Source organism: Salmo salar, unplaced genomic scaffold (genome assembly GCF_905237065.1).
Source record: "Salmo salar unplaced genomic scaffold, Ssal_v3.1, whole genome shotgun sequence".
Classification (NCBI taxonomy): Eukaryota; Metazoa; Chordata; class Actinopteri; order Salmoniformes; family Salmonidae; genus Salmo; species Salmo salar.
This window is the reverse complement of record NW_025547672.1, coordinates 35,001-50,197: the sequence shown is the minus strand read 5'-3', so window position 1 is coordinate 50,197 and position 15,197 is coordinate 35,001. Positions and strand designations below refer to the sequence as shown.

Here is a 15,197-nt window from a genome sequence, read left to right as displayed (position 1 = left end):
TCGTCCTATAATAACCTTGGTGTGTGTGTGTTACCTGGTGTACCTCTCCCCAGCCATTCTCGTCCTATAATAACCTTGGTGTGTGTGTGTGTGTTACCTGGTGTATCTCTTGCCAGCCATTCTCGTCGGTGCTGCCTATAACAGCGTGTTCATGAAGCAGCAGTTCACAGCAGTACGGGTCTCCCCCCACCATGGCACAGTGGTACAAAGGAGTTAACCCACGGCTGTCCCTATAGTCTGGAGACGCCCCCAGGTCCAACACCGTCTGCAACACACACACACACATTACGCTTAGTCTGGAGACGCCCCCAGGTCCAACACCGTCTGCAACACACACACACACATTACGCTTAGTCTGGAGACGCCCCCAGGTCCAACACTGTCTGCAACACACACACACACACACATTACGCTTAGTCTGGAGACGCCCCCAGGTCCAACACCGTCTGCAACACACACACACACACACACACACACACACACACACACACACACACACACACACACACACACACGCTTAAAAACACAAACACACAGGGCTGTGTATGCACGTGTGTGTGTGTGTGTGTGTGTGTGTGTGTGTGTGTGTGTGTGTGTGTGCGTGCGCGTGTGTGTGCGTGTGCGTGTGCGTGTGCGCGCGTGCGTGTGCGTGTGTGCGTACTCACTGTGAGTGCTGTGTGGTTCCTTGAGAGAACGGCTCTGTGCAGCGCTGTGATTCCGTCTCTCGTCCTGAAGTCCAGGTGGGCTCCTCCACTCCTCAGGACTTTAATCAGCTCTGCACTGCCCTCGAGCTGAACCGCCAGGGTTAAGGGGCATTCTGGGAACACATATTCAGATAGAAAAACACTGAGGCTTAGCGGTGAGGGATAGATACTCACTCACTTTCAGACACACTGTGTGTGTGTGTGTGTGTGTGTGTGTGTGTGTGTGTGTGTGTGTGTGTGTGTGTGTGTGAGTGTGTGTGTGAGTGTGTGTGTGAGTGTGTGTGTGTGTGTGAGTGTGTGAGTGTGTGAGTGAGTGAGTGAGTGAGTGAGTGAGTGAGTGAGTGAGTGAGTGAGTGAGTGTGTGTGTGTGTGTGTGTGTGTGTGTGTGTGTGTGTGTGTGTGTGTGTGTGTGTGTGTGTGTGTGTGAGTGAGTGAGTGAGTGAGTGAGTGAGTGAGTGAGTGAGTGAGTGAGTGAGTGTGTGAGTGAGAGAATGAGAGAGTGAGAGAGTGAGTGAGTGAGTGAGTGAGTGAGTGAGTGAGTGAGTGAGTGAGTGAGTGAGTGGTGTGTGTGTGTGTGAGTGTGTGGTGAGTGAGTGAGTGGTGAGTGAGTGAGTGAGTGAGTGAGTGAGTGAGTGAGTGAGTGAGTGGTGAGTGAGTGAGTGTGTGTGTGAGTGAGAGTGAGAGTGTGTGTGAGTGAGTGAGTGAGTGAGTGAGTGAGTGAGTGTGTGTGTGAGTGAGGTGAGGTGAGTGGTGGTGGTGAGTGAGTGAGTGAGTGAGGTGGTGAGTGAGTGAGTGAGTGAGTGGTGAGTGAGTGAGTGAGTGAGTGAGTGAGTGAGTGAGTGAGTGTGTGTGTGTGTGTGTGAGTGTGTGTGTGAGTGAGTGGTGAGTGAGTGAGTGAGTGGTGAGTGAGTGAGTGAGTGAGTGTGTGTGTGTGAGTGGTGGTGAGTGGTGAGTGAGTGAGTGAGTGAGTGAGTGAGTGAGTGAGTGAGTGAGGTGAGTGAGTGAGTGGTGAGTGAGTGAGTGGTGAGTGAGTGTGTGAGTGAGTGTGTGGTGGTGAGTGAGTGAGTGAGTGAGTGAGTGAGTGAGTGAGTGTGTGAGTGGTGAGTGAGTGGTGGTGAGTGAGTGAGTGAGTGATGGTGAGTGAGAGAGTGAGTGAGTGAGTGAGTGAGTGAGTGAGTGAGTGAGTGAGTGAGTGAGTGAGTGAGTGAGTGAGTGAGTGAGTGAGTGAGTGAGTGAGTTTCCTCACCTCCTGTGTCTGCATCATGGAAATTAGGATCAAGACCTTTCTCCAAGAACCTGGAGACTTTGTCAACGCTGAGCTGGTAAACGTAGTCCATGAACTTCTTCAGGTTGGCCTGAGAGACAGAGGACGGGACAGCGAGAGTAGGGCCGGCACGTGTCTGTGTGTTGTTGTCTGTGTGTTGTTGTCTGTGTGTTGTTGTCTGTGTGTGGTTGTCTGTGTGTGGTTGTCTGTGTGTGGTTGTCTGTGTGTTGTTGTCTGTGTGTTGTTGTCTGTGTGTGGTTGTCTGTGTGTTGTTGTCTGTGTGTTGTTGTCTGTGTGTTGTTGTCTGTGTGTTGTTGTCTGTGTGTTGTTGTCTGTGTGTTGTTGTCTGTGTGTTGTTGTCTGTGTGTTGTTGTCTGTGTGTTGTTGTCTGTGTGTTGTCTGTCTGTGTGTTGTCTTACCTTGGTATGGAGCTTCGCTAGCTGCTTGTCGTCCACGTAGCTCTGAGTGTAAACACGCCTCTTATAGCGGAACTACAATGAGACACACACACACACACACACACACACACACACACACACACACACACACACACACACACACACACACACACACACACACACACACACACACACACACACACACACACACACAGCCCTATAAGTTAAAACAGTTTCAACATATATAATTTTTGGTTGGGTGTATGAAATAGGGTGCAGTGTGTAGGTTGTAGGGTGTATGAAATAGGGTGCAGTGTGTAGGGTTTAGGGTGGATGAAATAGGGTGCAGTGTGTAGGTTGTAGGGTGTATGAAATAGGGTGCAGTGTGTAGGGTTTAGGGTGTATGTATGGAATAGGGTGCAGTGTGTAGGTTGTAGGGTGTATGGAATAGGGTGTAGTGTGTAGGGTGTATGTATGGAATAGGGTGCAGTGTGTAGGGTGTAGGGTGTATGTATGAAATAGGGTGCAGTGTGTAGGGTTTAGGGTGTATGTATGGAATAGGGTGCAGTGTGTAGGGTTTAGGGTGTATGTATGGAATAGGGTGCAGTGTGTAGGGTGTAGGGTGTATGTATGGAATAGGGTGCAGTGTGTAGGTTGTAGGGTGGATGGAATAGGGTGCAGTGTGTAGGGTGTAGGGTGTATGTATGGAATAGGGTGCAGTGTGTAGGTTATAGGGTGAATGTATGGAATAGGGTGCAGTGTGTAGGGTGTAGGGTGTATGTATGGAATAGGGTGCAGTGTGTAGGTTGTAGGGTGTATGTATGGAATAGGGTGCAGTGTGTAGGGTGTATGTATGGAATAGGGTGTAGTGTGTAGGGTGTATGTATGGAATAGGGTGCAGTGTGTAGGTTGTAGGGTGTATGTATGGAATAGGGTGCAGTGTGTAGGGTGTATGTATGGAATAGGGTGTAGTGTGTAGGGTGTAGGGTGTATGGAATAGGGTGCAGTGTGTAGGTTGTAGGGTGTATGTATGGAATAGGGGGTAGTGTGTAAGGTGTATGGAATAGGGTGCAGTGTGTAGAGTGTATGTATGGAATAGGGTGTAGTGTGTAGGGTGTATGTATGGAATAGGGTGCAGTGTGTAGGGTGTATGTATGGAATAGGGTGCAGTGTGTAGGTTGTAGGGTGTATGTATGGAATAGGGTGCAGTGTGTAGGGTGTATGTATGGAATAGGGCGTAGTGTGTAGGGTGTATGGAATAGGGTGTAGTGTGTAGGGTGTATGTATGGAATAGGGTGCAGTGTGTAGGTTGTAGGGTGTTTGTATGGAATAGGGTGCAGTGTGAAGGGTGTATGTATGGAATAGGGTGTAGTGTGTAGGGTGTATGTATGGAATAGGGTGTAGTGTGTAGGGTGTATGTATGGAATAGGGTGCAGTGTGTAGGTTGTAGGGTGTATGTATGGAATAGGGTGCAGTGTGTAGGTTGTAGGGTGTATGTATGGAATAGGGTGCAGTGTGTAGGGTGTATGTATGGAATAGGGTGTAGTGTGTAGGGTGTATGTATGGAATAGGGTGGAGTGTGTAGGGTTTATGTATGGAATAGGGTGCAGTGTGTAGGTTGTAGGGTGTATGTATGGAATAGGGTGCAGTGTGTAGGGTGTATGTATGGAATAGGGCGTAGTGTGTAGGGTGTATGGAATAGGGTGTAGTGTGTAGGGTGTTTGTATGGAATAGGATGCAGTGTGTATGGTGTTGGGTGTTTGTATGGAATAGGGTGTAGTGTGTAGGGTGTATGTATGGAATAGGGTGCAGTGTGTAGGTTGTAGGGTGTATGTATGGAATAGGGTGCAGTGTGTAGGGTGTATGTATGGAATAGGGAGCAGTGTGTAGGGTGTATGGAATAGGGTGCAGTGTGTAGGGTGGATGGAATAGGGTGCAGTGTGTAGGGTGTAGGGTGTATGTATGGAATAGGGTGCAGTGTGTAGGTTATAGGGTGTATGTATGGAATAGGGTGCAGTGTGTAGGGTGTAGGGTGTATGTACGGAATAGGGTGCAGTGTGTAGGTTGTAGGGTGTATGTATGGAATAGGGTGCAGTGTGTAGGTTGTAGGGTGTATGTATGGAATAGGGTGTAGTGTGTAGGGCGTAGGGTGTATGGAATAGGGTGCAGTGTGTAGGTTGTAGGGTGCATGTATGGAATAGGGTGCAGTGTGTAGGTTGTAGGGTGTATGGAATAGGGTGCAGTGTGTAGTGTTTAGGGTGTATGTATGGTATAGGGCGTAGTGTGTAGGGTGTATGTATGGTATAGGGCATAGGGTGATGGTGTAGAGGGTACCTCTAGATAGGGAATAGGGGTGATGGGGGTAGAGGGTACCTCTAGGTAGGGAATAGGGGTGATGGGGGGGTAGAGGGTACCTCTAGGTAGAGAATAGGGGTGATGGGGGGTAGAGGGTACCTCTAGGTAGGGAATAGGGGTGATGGGGGTAGAGGGTTCCTCTAGGTAGGGAATAGGGGTGATGGGGGTAGAGGGTACCTCTAGGTAGGGAATAGGGGTGATGGGGGGTAGAGGGTACCTCTAGGTAGGGAATAGGGGTGATGGGGGGGTAGAGGGTACCTCTAGGTAGGGAATAGGGGTGATGGGGGTAGAGGGTACCTCTAGGTAGGGAATAGGGGTGATGGGGGGTAGAGGGTACCTCTAGATAGGGAATAGGGGTGATGGGGGGTAGAGGGTACCTCTAGGTAGAGAATAGGGGTGATGGGGGGTAGAGGGTACCTCTAGATAGGGAATAGGGGTGATGGGGGGTAGAGGGTACCTCTAGGTAGGGAATAGGGGTGATGGGGGGTAGAGGGTACCTCTAGATAGGGAATAGGGGTGATGGGGGTAGAGGGTACCTCTAGATAGGGAATAGGGGTGATGGGGGTAGAGGGTACCTCTAGATAGGGAATAGGGGTGATGGGGGGTAGAGGGTACCTCTAGGTAGGGAATAGGGGGTGATGGGGGTAGAGGGTACCTCTAGGTAGGGAATAGGGGTGATGGGGGGTAGAGGGTACCTCTAGGTAGGGAATAGGGGTGATGGGGGGTAGAGGGTACCTCTAGATAGGGAATAGGGGTGATGGGGTGTAGAGGGTACCTCTAGGTAGGGAATAGGGGTGATGGGGGGTAGAGGGTACCTCTAGGTAGGGAATAGGGGTGATGGGGGTAGAGGGTACCTCTAGGTAGAGAATAGGGGTGATGGGGGGTAGAGGGTTCCTCTAGGTAGGGAATAGGGGGTGATGGGGGGGTAGAGGGTACCTCTAGGTAGGGAATAGGGGTGATGGGGGTAGAGGGTTCCTCTAGGTAGGGAATAGGGGTGATGGGGGGTAGAGGGTACCTCTAGGTAGGGAATAGGGGTGATGGGGGTAGAGGGTACCTCTAGGTAGGGAATAGGGGTGATGGGGGTAGAGGGTACCTCTAGATAGGGAATAGGGGTGATGGGGGGTAGAGGGTACCTCTAGGTAGAGAATAGGGGTGATGGGGGTAGAGGGTACCTCTAGGTAGGGAATAGGGGTGATGGGGGGTAGAGGGTACCTCTAGGTAGAGAATAGGGGTGATGGGGGTAGAGGGTACCTCTAGGTAGGGAATAGGGGTGATGGGGGTAGAGGGTACCTCTAGATAGGGAATAGGGGTGATGGGGGGGTAGAGGGTACCTCTAGGTAGGGAATAGGGGTGATGGGGGTAGAGGGTACCTCTAGGTAGGGAATAGGGGTGATGGGGGGGGAGAGGGTACCTCTAGGTAGGGAATAGGGGTGATGGGGGTAGAGGGTACCTCTAGGTAGGGAATAGGGGTGATGGGGGGGTAGAGGGTACCTCTAGGTAGGGAATAGGGGTGATGGGGGTAGAGGGTACCTCTAGGTAGGGAATAGGGGTGATGGGGGTAGAGGGTACCTCTAGGTAGGGAATAGGGGTGATGGGGGGTAGAGGGTACCTCTAGGTAGGGAATAGGGGTGATGGGGGTAGAGGGTACCTCTAGGTAGGGAATAGGGGTGATGGGGGTAGAGGGTACCTCTAGATAGGGAATAGGGGTGATGGGGGTAGAGGGTACCTCTAGGTAGAGAATAGGGGTGATGGGGGTAGAGGGTACCTCTAGGTAGGGAATAGGGGTGATGGGGGGTAGAGGGTACCTCTAGATAGGGAATAGGGGTGATGGGGGGTAGAGGCTACCTCTAGGTAGGGAATAGGGGTGATGGGGGTAGAGGGTACCTCTAGGTAGGGAATAGGGGTGATGGGGGGTAGAGGGTACCTCTAGGTAGGGAATAGGGGTGATGGGGGTAGAGGGTACCTCTAGATAGGGAATAGGGGTGATGGGGGTAGAGGGTACCTCTAGGTAGAGAATAGGGGTGATGGGGGTAGAGGGTACCTCTAGGTAGGGAATAGGGGTGATGGGGGTAGAGGGTACCTCTAGGTAGGGAATAGGGGTGATGGGGGTAGAGGGTACCTCTAGGTAGGGAATAGGGGTGATGGGGGGTAGAGGGTACCTCTAGATAGGGAATAGGGGTGATGGGGGTAGAGGGTACCTCTAGGTAGGGAATAGGGGTGATGGGGGTAGAGGGTACCTCTAGGTAGGGAATAGGGGTGATGGGGGTAGAGGGTTCCTCTAGGTAGGGAATAGGGGTGATGGGGGGTAGAGGGTACCTCTAGGTAGGGAATAGGGGTGATGGGGGGTAGAGGGTAGTCTTTCAGCAGTCGTTCCTCATCTAGGAACTTCCCAGCTCGTCCGTTGAAGGCCGGTTGAAACAGGCCGTAGTTCAGAACATCAGTCAGGCTCTGTGTTAGAGTCACTAACACACGCTGCTTACTGCTCCACACCGCTGCCTCGGGGTCCAGCCGCAGGCACTTCTACACACACAAATACAATGATATTTTCCACATGAGCCCAATACAACAGGTGTAGTAGACCTCACAGTGAAATGCTGAATACAACAGGTGTAGTAGACCTCACAGTGAAATGCTGAATACAACAGGTGTAGTAGACCTCACAGTGAAATGCTGAATTCAACAGGTGTAGTAGACCTCACAGTGAAATGCTGAATACAACAGGTGTAGTAGACCTCACAGTGAAATGCTGAATACAACAGGTGTAGTAGACCTCACAGTGAAATGCTGAATACAACAGGTGTAGTAGACCTTACAGTGCAATGCTGAATACAACAGGTGTAGTAGACCTTACAGTAAAATACTGAATACAACAGGTGTAGTAGACCTTACAGTAAAATACTGAATACAACAGGTGTAGTAGACCTTACAGTAAAATACTGAATACAACAGGTGTAGACCTCACAGTGAAATGCTGAATACAACAGGTGTAGTAGACCTTACAGTGCAATGCTGAATACAACAGATGTAGTAGACCTTACAGTAAAATACTGAATACAACAGGTGTAGTTTTAAGAAAATTAAGTGTTAATAGAAAATAGATAAGTAAAAATAAAAAAACAGCCAGGATGCTCTCGATGGTGCAGCTGTAGAACCTTTTGAGGATCTGAGGACCCATGCCAAATCTTTTCGGTTTCCTGAGGGGGAATAGGCGTTGTCGTGCCCTCTTCACGACTGTCTTGATGTGTTTGGACCATGATAGTTTGTTGTTGATGTGGACGCCAAGGAATTTGAAGCTCTCAACCTACTCCCCTACAGCCCCGTCGATGAGAATGGGGACGTGCTCGGTTCTCCTTTTCCTGTAGTCCACAATCATCTCCTTAGTCTTACGTTGAGGGATAGGTTGTTGTCCTGGCACCACATGGCCAGGTCTCTGACCTCCTCCCTATAGGCTGTCTCATCGTTATCGGCGATCAGGCCTACCCGTTATGTCGTCAGCAAACTTAATGGTGGTGTTGGAGTCGTACCTGGCCGTGCAGTCATGAGTGTAAAGGAGGGGACTGAACACGCACCCCTGAGGGGCCCCCGTTTTGAGGATCAGCGTGGCGGATGTGTTATTACCTACCCTTACCACCTGGGGGGCGGCCCGTCAGGAAGTCCAGGATCCAGTTGCAGAGGGAGGTGTTTAGTCCCAGGGTCCTTAGCTTAATGATGAACTTTGAGGGCACCACGGTATTGAACACTGAGCTGTAGTCAATGAACAGCATTCTCACATAGGTGTTCCTTTTGTCCAGGTGGGAAAGAGCAGTGTGGACTGCAATAAAGATTGCATCATGTGTTTGGGCGTTATGCAAGTTGGAGTGGGTCTAGGGTTTCTGGGATAATGGTGCTGATGTGAGCCATGATCAGCCTTTCAAAGCACTTCATGGCTACAGGCGTGAGTGCTACGGGTCTGTAGTCATTTAGGCAGGTTGCCTTAGTGTTCTTGGGCACAGGGACTATGGTGGTCTGCTTGAAACATGTTGGTATTACAGACTCGGTCAAGGAGAGGTTGAAAATGTCAGTGAAGACACTTGCCAGTTGGTCAGCGCATGCCCGGAGCACACGTCCTGGTAATCCGTCTGGCCCCGCAGCCTTGTGAATGTTGACCTGTTTAAAGGTCTTACTCACAAAGGCCAAGGAGAGCGTGATCAATCAGTCATCCAGTACAGCTGATGCTCTCATGCATGCTTCAGTGTTGCTTGCCTCGAAGTGAGCGTAGAAGTAATTTAGCTCGTCTGGTAGGCTCATGTCACTGGGCAGCTTGCGGCTGTGCTTCCCTTTGTAGTCTGTAATAGTTTGTAAGCCCTGCCACATCCGACGAGCGTCGGAGCCGGTGTAGTAGGATTCAATCTCAGTCCTGTAATGATGCTTTGCCTGTTTGATGGTTCGTCTGAGGGCATAGCAGGATTTCTTATAAGCATCCGGGTTAGAGTCCCGCTCCTTGAAAGTGGCAGCTCTAGCCTTTAGCTCAGTGCGGATGTTGCCTGTAATCCATGGCTTCTGGTTGGGGTATGTACATACGGTCACTGTGGGGACGATGTCATCGATGCACTTATTGATGAAGCCTGTGACTGATGTGGTGTACTCCGCAATCGGAAGAATCCCTGAAAATATTCCAGTCTTTGCAGCAAAACAGTCCTGTAGCTTAGCATCTGCATCATCTGACCACTTCTTATTGACCGAGTAACTGGTGCTTCCTGCTTTAATATTTACTTGTAACCAGGAATCAGGAGGATATAATTATGGTCAGATTTACCAAATGGAGGGTGAGGGAAGCTGTGTATCCATCTCTGTGTGTAGAGTAAAGGAGGGAGAGCTGTGTATCCATCTCTGTGTGTAGAGTAAAGGAGGGAGAGCTGTGTATCCATCTCTGTGTGTAGAGTAAAGGAGGGAGAGCTGTGTATCCATCTCTGTGTGTAGAGTAAAGGAGGGAGAGGGAGAGCTGTGTATCCATCTCTGTGTGTAGAGTAAAGGAGGGAGAGCTGTGTATCCATCTCTGTGTGTAGAGTAAAGGAGGGAGAGGGAGAGCTGTGTATCCATCTCTGTGTGTAGAGTAAAGGAGGGAGAGCTGTGTATCCATCTCTGTGTGTAGAGTAAAGGAGGGAGAGCTGTGTATCCATCTCTGTGTGTAGAGTAAAGGAGGGAGAGCTGTGTATCCATCTCTGTGTGTAGAGTAAAGGAGGGAGAGCTGTGTATCCATCTCTGTGTGTAGAGTAAAGGAGGGAGAGCTGTGTATCCATCTCTGTGTGTAGAGTAAAGGAGGGAGAGCTGTGTATCCATCTCTGTGCGTAGAGTAAAGGAGGGAGAGCTGTGTATCCATCTCTGTGTGTAGAGTAAAGGAGGGAGAGCTGTGTATCCATCTCTGTGTGTAGAGTAAAGGAGGGAGAGCTGTGTATCCATCTCTGTGTGTAGAGTAAAGGAGGGAGAGCTGTGTATCCATCTCTGTGCGTAGAGTAAAGGAGGTCTGGAGTTTTTCTTCCTCTGGTTGCACTTTTAACATGTTAGTAGAAATTAGGTAAAACTGATTTAAGTTTCTTTGCATTAAAGTCCACGGCCAGTAGGTGCGCCACCTCTGGATGAGCATTTTTCTTTTGCTTATGGCCTTATACAGCTCATTGTTTGCGGTCTTAATGGCAGCATCAGTTTGTGGTGGTAGACAGCTATGAAAAATATAGATTAAAACTCTCTTGGTAAATAGTGTGGTCTACAGCTTATCATGAGATACTCTACCTCAGGCGAGCAAAACCTTGAGACTTCCTTAATATTAGATTTCGTGCACCAGCTGTTGTTTCCAAATAGACACAGACCGTCAACCCTTGTCTTACCGGAGGCAGCTGTTCTATCTTGCCGATGCAGCGTACACCCAGCTGTATGTTATCCATGTCAGCCACGACTCGGTGAAACATAAGATGTTACAGTTAATATCCCGTTGGTAGGATATTTGTGATCGTAGCTCATCTATTTTGTTATCCAGGCTATGTCACGTCTGCTCGCCCTCGAGGTCGCTCGAGGTCGCCAGGCTGCTGATCATTACTCACACCTCCCACCATCGTTACACACATCAACGCGTCATCGGACTCACCTGGACTCACCTGGACTCACCTGGACTCACCTGGACTCCATCACGTTACTAATTACCTCCCCGATATCTGTCACTTCCTCAGTTTATTTCCATCACGTTACTAATCACCTCCCCGATATCTGTCACTTCCTCAGTTTCTTTCCATCACGTTACTAATCACCTCCCCGATATCTGTCACTTCCTCAGTTTCTCTCCATCACGTTACTAATCACCTCCCCGATATCTGTCACTTCCTCAGTTTCTCTCCATCACGTTACTAATCACCTCCCCGATATCTGTCACTTCCTCAGTTTCTCTCCATCACGTTACTAATCACCTCCCCGATATCTGTCACTTCCTCAGTTTATTTCCCGAGTCAGCATTAATGTCGTTTTGTTTCCCGTCCAGACGCTGTCCGTGTTTTGTTTCATGTCCGTTATTTATTAAATGTTCACTCCCTGTACTTGCTTCTCGTCTCCCAGCGTCTGTCCTTACAGGCTAATAGGTAGAGGCAGATTACCCACTCGCCATCAATTCCTTACAAGGCATCCCGACCTACGTCCCCGATATCTCTGTCTCTTTCTCCTGCGTATGACGAGGATGAGGGCCTTGTCAGGTGTCTGAAGTAAATCCTTCAAGTCCAACTCGTTAAAAAAGATCTTTGTCCAGTACGAGGTGAGTAATCACTGTCCTGATATCCAGAAGCTGTTTTCAGTCATAAGAGACGGTGGCAGAAACATTATGGACAAAACAACTTACAAATAACACAAACACACAATAGCACCATTTGTTAAGAGCCTGTTAAACAGCAGCCATCTCCTCCAGCACCATTGGTTAAGAGCCTGTTAAACAGCAGCCATCTCCTCCAGCACCATTGGTTAAGAGCCCGTTAAACAGCAGCCATCTCCTCCAGCACCATTGGTTAAGAGCCTGTTAAACAGCAGCCATCTCCTCCAGCACCATTGGTTAAGAGCCTGTTAAACAGCAGCCATCTCCTCCAGCACCATTGGTTAAGAGCCTGTTAAACAGCAGCCATCTCCTCCAGCACCATTGGTTAAGAGCCTATTAAACAGCAGCCATCTCCTCCAGCACCATTGGTTAAGAGCCTGTTAAACAGCAGCCATCTCCTCCAGCACCATTGGTTAAGAGCCTATTAAACAGCAGCCATCTCCTCCAGCACCATTGGTTAAGAGCCTGTTAAACAGCAGCCATCTCCTCCAGCACCATTGGTTAAGAGCCTGTTAAACAGCAGCCATCTCCTCCAGCACCATTGGTTAAGAGCCTGTTAAACAGCAGCCATCTCCTCCAGCACCATTGGTTAAGAGCCTGTTAAACAGCAGCCACCTCCTCCAGCACCATTGGTTAAGAGCCTATTAAACAGCAGCCATCTCCTCCAGCACCATTGGTTAAGAGCCTGTTAAACAGCAGCCATCTCCTCCAGCACCATTGGTTAAGAGCCTATTAAACAGCAGCCATCTCCTCCAGCACCATTGGTTAAGAGCCTGTTAAACAGCAGCCATCTCCTCCAGCACCATTGGTTAAGAGCCTATTAAACAGCAGCCATCTCCTCCAGCACCATTGGTTAAGAGCCTGTTAAACAGCAGCCATCTCCTCCAGCACCATTGGTTAAGAGCCTGTTAAACAGCAGCCATCTCCTCCAGCACCATTGGTTAAGAGCCTATTAAACAGCAGCCATCTCCTCCAGCACCATTGGTTAAGAGCCTGTTAAACAGCAGCCATCTCCTCCAGCACCATTTGTTAAAAACCTCTTGGGGCTAGGTGGGACGCTAGCGTGCCACCCGTGGTGCACTCCATCAACAGCAGGTGCATTTCAAGAGCGGCAAATTTGAATCCAAATAAATGTCAAAATTCAAATTGTTCAAAAATACAACTATTTTACACCATTTGAAAGATAAACATCTCCTTAATCTAACCACGTTTTACGATTTCAAAAAGGTTTTACGGCGAAAGCATACATTTAGAGTATGTTAGGACAGTACATTTACAAGAGTTGTGTGTAATGTTTTGTCAAGTCAAAGACAGGGTCACCAAAACCATAAAACCAGCTAAAATGATGCACTAACCTTTTACAATCTCCATCAGATGACACTCCTAGGACATTATGTTAGACAATGCATGCATTTTTAGTTCTATCAAGTTCATATTTATATCCAAAAACAGCGTTTTACTATGGCATTGATGTTGAGGAAATCGTTTCCCTCCAATAACCGGCAGTCAAGTCAGCGTCACAAATTAAATAATTAAAATTAGAAAACATTGGTAAAATATTATATTGTCATTTAAAGAATTATAGATTTACATCTCTTGAACTCAATCAACTTGCCAGATTTAAAAATAACCTTACTGGGAAATCACACTTTGCAATAATCTGAGCACTGCGCCCAGAAAAATACGCGTTGCGATACAGACTAGACGTCATGTTGGGGAGATCTAAAATCGAAAATACTATGTAAATAATCCATTACCTTTGATTCTCTTCATCAGATGTCACTTCCAGGTATCACAGGTCCATAACGAATGTAGTTTTGTTCAAAAAAGCTCATCATTTATGTCCAAAAATCTCCGTCTCGTTAGCACATGATGTAAGCCAGCCGGACTTCTCGTCATGAACGAGGGGAAAAATATATTTCCGTTCGTTCAAACATGTCAAACGTTGTATAGCATAAATCATTAGGGCCTTTTTAACCAGAACATGAATAATATTCAAGGTGGACGAATGCATACTCTTTTATAACGTATTGGAACGAGGGTACCCAACATGAACTCGCGCGCCAGGTGTCTAATGGGACATCATCGTTCCATGGCTCTTGTTCGGTCAGATCTCCCTCCAGAAGACTCAAAACACTTTGTAAAGGCTGGTGACATCTAGTGGAAGCAATAGGAAGTGCCAAAATATTCCTAAGCCCCTGTGTTTTTCAATGGGATAGGTTTAAAGTCAATACAACACATCAGGTATCCACTTCCTGTCAGAAAATGTCTCAGGGTTTTGCCTGCCAAATGAGTTCTGTTATACTCACAGACACCATTCAAACAGTTTTAGAAACTTTAGAGTGTTTTCTATCCATATATAATAAGTATATGCATATTCTAGTTACTGGGTAGGATTAGTAACCAGATTAAATCGGGTACATTTTTTTTATCCAGACGTGCAAATGCTGCCCCCTAGACCCAACAGGTTAAGAGCCTATTAAACAGCAGCCATCTCCTCCAGCACCATTGGTTAAGAGCCTGTTAAACAGCAGCCATCTCCTCCAGCACCATTGGTTAAGAGCCTGTTAAACAGCAGCCATCTCCTCCAGCACCATTGGTTAAGAGCCTGTTAAACAGCAGCCATCTCCTCCAGCACCATTGGTTAAGAGCCTGTTAAACAGCAGCCACCTCCTCCAGCACCATTGGTTAAGAGCCTGTTAAACAGCAGCCATCTCCTCCAGCACCATTGGTTAAGAGCCTGTTAAACAGCAGCCATCTCCTCCAGCACCATTGGTTAAGAGCCTGTTAAACAGCAGCCATCTCCTCCAGCACCATTGGTTAAGAGCCTGTTAAACAGCAGCCATCTCCTCCAGCACCATTGGTTAAGAGCCTGTTAAACAGCAGCCATCTCCTCCAGCACCATTGGTTAAGAGCCTGTTAAACAGCAGCCATCTCCTCCAGCACCATTGGTTAAGAGCCTGTTAAACAGCAGCCATCTCCTCCGGCGCCATTCTTCACACACCTGTGAATTTCTGAATGAATTTATTAGCTAAGAGTTTTCACGTGTGTGTGTGTGTTTGCGTGTACCGTCTGCTGCAGGTCAGGGATGCCAATACGGATGACGATGCTGTTTCCGGAGCCGTCGTCAGGAGGATCTGGGGAGGAAGTCCTCCCGTCGTCCCTGGCAAGGGCGGAACCTGGCTGGTTGCCATTGGTAGCGGCTGGTTGCCGGGGGTGATCAGGGGGGTCATGCTTAGCGTTGGCAGCCGGACTCAGAGGCATGGGGTCACTCACTGTCCAGTCACAGCCCTACACACACACACACACACACACACACACACACACACACACACACACACACACACACACACACACACACACACACACACACACACACACACACACACACACACACACACACACACACACACACACACACACACACACACACACACAGGAATCAACAGGAGTCTGCACCTATTGTATTCGGCGAATGTGACGGATAACATTTGATTTGATTGTATTACCTGTTGCCAACACTGCTACACAGTGTAGTATCAGTACTCATCATAATAGTAAAGGATCAACAATGACACAGAATGGACTAAAGTGAAGAGAGAGAGATACAGAGAGAGAGAAAGATACAGAGAGAGAGAGAGAGAGAG

General features: G+C 48.5%; 1 protein-coding gene across 1 annotated transcript in view; it reads right to left on the bottom strand.

The window, feature by feature from the left end:
* The window catches only part of LOC123732152 (SH3 and multiple ankyrin repeat domains protein 3-like), a 112,044-nt gene that overhangs the window by 91,290 nt on the left and 5,557 nt on the right, over positions 1-15,197 (bottom strand). The window contains 6 exon segments of the mRNA XM_045711500.1: positions 98-265; positions 666-817; positions 1,951-2,059; positions 2,388-2,459; positions 7,038-7,241; positions 14,620-14,841. Coding sequence (XP_045567456.1) covers positions 98-265; positions 666-817; positions 1,951-2,059; positions 2,388-2,459; positions 7,038-7,241; positions 14,620-14,814 — 900 coding nt within the window. The 5' untranslated portion in view covers positions 14,815-14,841.